The 3,199-nt window shown below is 34.8% G+C and overlaps 1 protein-coding gene across 1 annotated transcript; it reads right to left on the bottom strand.

The window, feature by feature from the left end:
- Positions 1-474: 474 nt before the first annotated feature.
- LOC113177043 (olfactory receptor 4F15-like) lies at positions 475-1,410 on the bottom strand. Its single transcript, XM_026381578.1, has one exon. The coding sequence runs from the start codon at positions 1,408-1,410 to the stop codon at positions 475-477; it is 936 nt and encodes a 311-aa protein (XP_026237363.1).
- Between the last annotated feature and the right edge of the window lie 1,789 nt (positions 1,411-3,199).

Genomic DNA, 3,199 nt, shown 5'->3' on the forward strand with positions numbered 1-3,199 from the left:
ATATAACCTCCTCACTGATTTTTCAAAAAATTAGCTGCCAGATAAACTAACTACAGTTAAATTTAGTCTCACATACTGTTTGGAGGGAATGGATTTGAGCACTAACTAGAGTTTGCTCTACCTATATAACCATTTTTTAAGATGATTTCTGACATTCAACAAAGCAAGTTTAAGGTTACTTGAACACTCTGGGAAATAAAAAGGATGTAGTTATATTTATGGCCAAATAATTTCAAATTAATATGCATAACCTTATTTATTCAATTTCTCACTCTCCCCCCAAAAATTGATAATGGATTATCATTTTGAAGTTAGTAAAAAGAAATGAGAAAATGCTCTGGAGTAGAAGAAGACATAGTCTTGCTATGGGTAGGCACTGAGGTAGCCGACATATTCAGTTGGCCATGTTAACTGGAAAATGCCTAAGTGTAAATGTCCAAAAGTCAGGTGGATGCGTGATTTTAGTGTCCGAGGTCAGCAAAATCTATCATAATGAAGCCATTTGCTCAGTCTTTGTGTTGCTATCTTTATATCTTTGTTTCTCAATGTATAGATAAGAGGATTCAAGGCAGGAGTGATAGTAAAGTCAACAATAAACATGTATTTATCAACTGATGATGTGGGGAAAGGCCACGTATAGATAAATATGCATGGAGTGAAAAATAGAACCACCACAGTGATGTGAGCTGACAACGTGCCAAGAGCCTTGGATAAGTCCCCAGAGGAACGTTTCCAGACAGTGACCAAAATGAAGACATAGGAAAGGAGGAGCATCAAGAAGGTACCTATGGTTAGGATGCCACTGTTGGCAGCAACAACAAACTCAAACTTGGCTGCATCAGAGCATGCAAGCTGTATGATCCTGGGAAAGTCACAACAAAAGCTGTCTATTTTATTAGGACCACAAAAAGGCAAGTTGATAACAAATGAAAACTGAGTTATAGCATGGATCACTCCTGTTACCCAGCTGATGACTATCAACAGAACACATGTTCTTGGTTTCATAATGGTCAAGTAGTGGAGAGGTTTGCATATGGCTATGTACCTGTCAAATGCCATGGCTATGAGCAGCACCATTTCTGTTCCTCCCAAAGCATGAATGAAGCATGTCTGTGTCATACAGCTTTGGAAGGAAATTACTTTGTGTTCTGTTAACAGGTCTGTGATCATCCTGGGAACTGCAGTGGAGGAAACACCAATATCATTGAAGGACAGGTTGGCCAGCAGGAAGTACATAGGAGAATGTAAGTGAGAATCAACAATTATCAAAAAGACAACAAAGAAGTTTCCCAGGATGATCCCTAAGTAGAGCAAGGAGAATGTTATCGTGAGAATAACTCTAGTTTCCCAAGAACCTGAGAGTCCCAGCAGCACAAACTCAGAAACCACAGAGCCATTCAGTCCATCCATTGCTTTGATGGTAAGAATTGGTTTTAAACCACCTGTGGATATAATATGATGAAGAGTCAGAATTCGTGGAATTAACATGGGCTTCCCATTGTGTGGGTCAAAAAGCCTTAGTAAAAATCATTGAATTCACTAACCAACATGTAAATAAGTAAAGTAATAAAAGCAGCAAATTATTGTGATTCAATTAAAATAAAATTATACTGTGTACTATATGAGAATAAAATAATTTATTTCCTTTTTGCTATGACCAGAAACTTTTGTTATTCTTGCATTGCCTCTTTCTGGTTTTTTTCCTAGTCTAAAGATCGCATGTTACCCAAAATGTTCACACACTATTCTGCTATAATAATCCACAAATTTTTCTTTGATTATTATACATGTCACCAGTGAGGCAGAAATTTACATGTCAAGGTTGTTATTCACATGATGTCTGGGCATTGACATTGGATAACTTATGTCTAATAAAATGAATAGCTGGTAATGAACAAAAATTTTACTTAAATATTAATGATATTAATACTTATTATTTTCATCCTCCATACACAGCTTAGGTCTAACCACATCATCATTTTTAAAAACACAAATTTTATGTGTAGATATTGTTAAATGAGACCCATTATGTAAATGAAGAATCTGAGTCTTAAATGGATTAGCTCTTAGAGCCAGGACTTGTACCCAGAGATGTAGGATACCATAACCCATACTCTTCAACATAGCACAAGGATAGCCCCTTCAAGGCACTCTGGAACTTGCCCAGATATCATTCAAGTGTACTTCCTTTAAGATCTGTTGACTCTTATCAATGCAGCAAACTATTTAAAACTATTCTATTTAAAAATTAAATAGCTATAACTTGGACCCTTTCTAATTACTCTTTACCCAACCCTTCATTGGTAATTCTTACTTCTTGTTTATTCCATAAATCAAAATAATCCAGTTTGTACAGATGCCTTATTTCTTGTGAAGAAATCTGAATTATGAATATTACATATCATTGTCCATTTTTGGTCATCATTTCCATTTTTGTCCCTGTAGGATTGAATTATGTTTATCATGACTTTGTTTCTGTAACTCCTTTTGTCTTTGGCTTCTTGGATTTACAATGCTGTTCTCCTTCCTGCCTCTTATCAATGAAATTCCCTCATACTTTTGCCTGAAATCTCTCAATTTCTAAAGAGATTCCTTATCTCAGATTAGGAATATAAATATATTTTTTCTAATTCTGATGTTATGGTCCCGTTGCTTTGTCCACTGATTCATTGAACATTGAGCATTTGATGCAAAAGCAAAGTTTCATATGGTGCAGGTACTCTATTCATCCATCATTTCATTCATTTAATGCTATTGTTATTCCTAAAGGTGCAGCAAGCATGAAGTTCTAGATGTTATATTCTACAAGTGACACACTGAAATTTTTGAAAGAAAGCAGGATTCAAAGGGAAAGTTAAGCTAACAAAAGATATCAATAGGCTTTAAATTCTTTTTGTAATGAGAAAAAAATAAACTTTAGTTTGTTCCATACATTATAAACCTATTTTTCTGTTAATTGCAGCAGAATGCAAACTGACTGTTTCTATTACATCTCATTCCCAATTTTTCTCATTCATTTCTTTAAAAAAAGTTATTGGTGTATAATAATTCAAAAGAGTGGGTTTCATTGTGTCTCATTCATACATTCACATAACAAAATTCAGACTATTTCATTCTCTTCTGCACTTCTTACTATTACATAATGGTCATTCCTCTTCTGCTCATCCTTCATTTATTTGATGATTCATGGGCTATTCCT

This window comes from Urocitellus parryii, chromosome 6 (assembly GCF_045843805.1).
Source record: "Urocitellus parryii isolate mUroPar1 chromosome 6, mUroPar1.hap1, whole genome shotgun sequence".
Classification (NCBI taxonomy): Eukaryota; Metazoa; Chordata; class Mammalia; order Rodentia; family Sciuridae; genus Urocitellus; species Urocitellus parryii.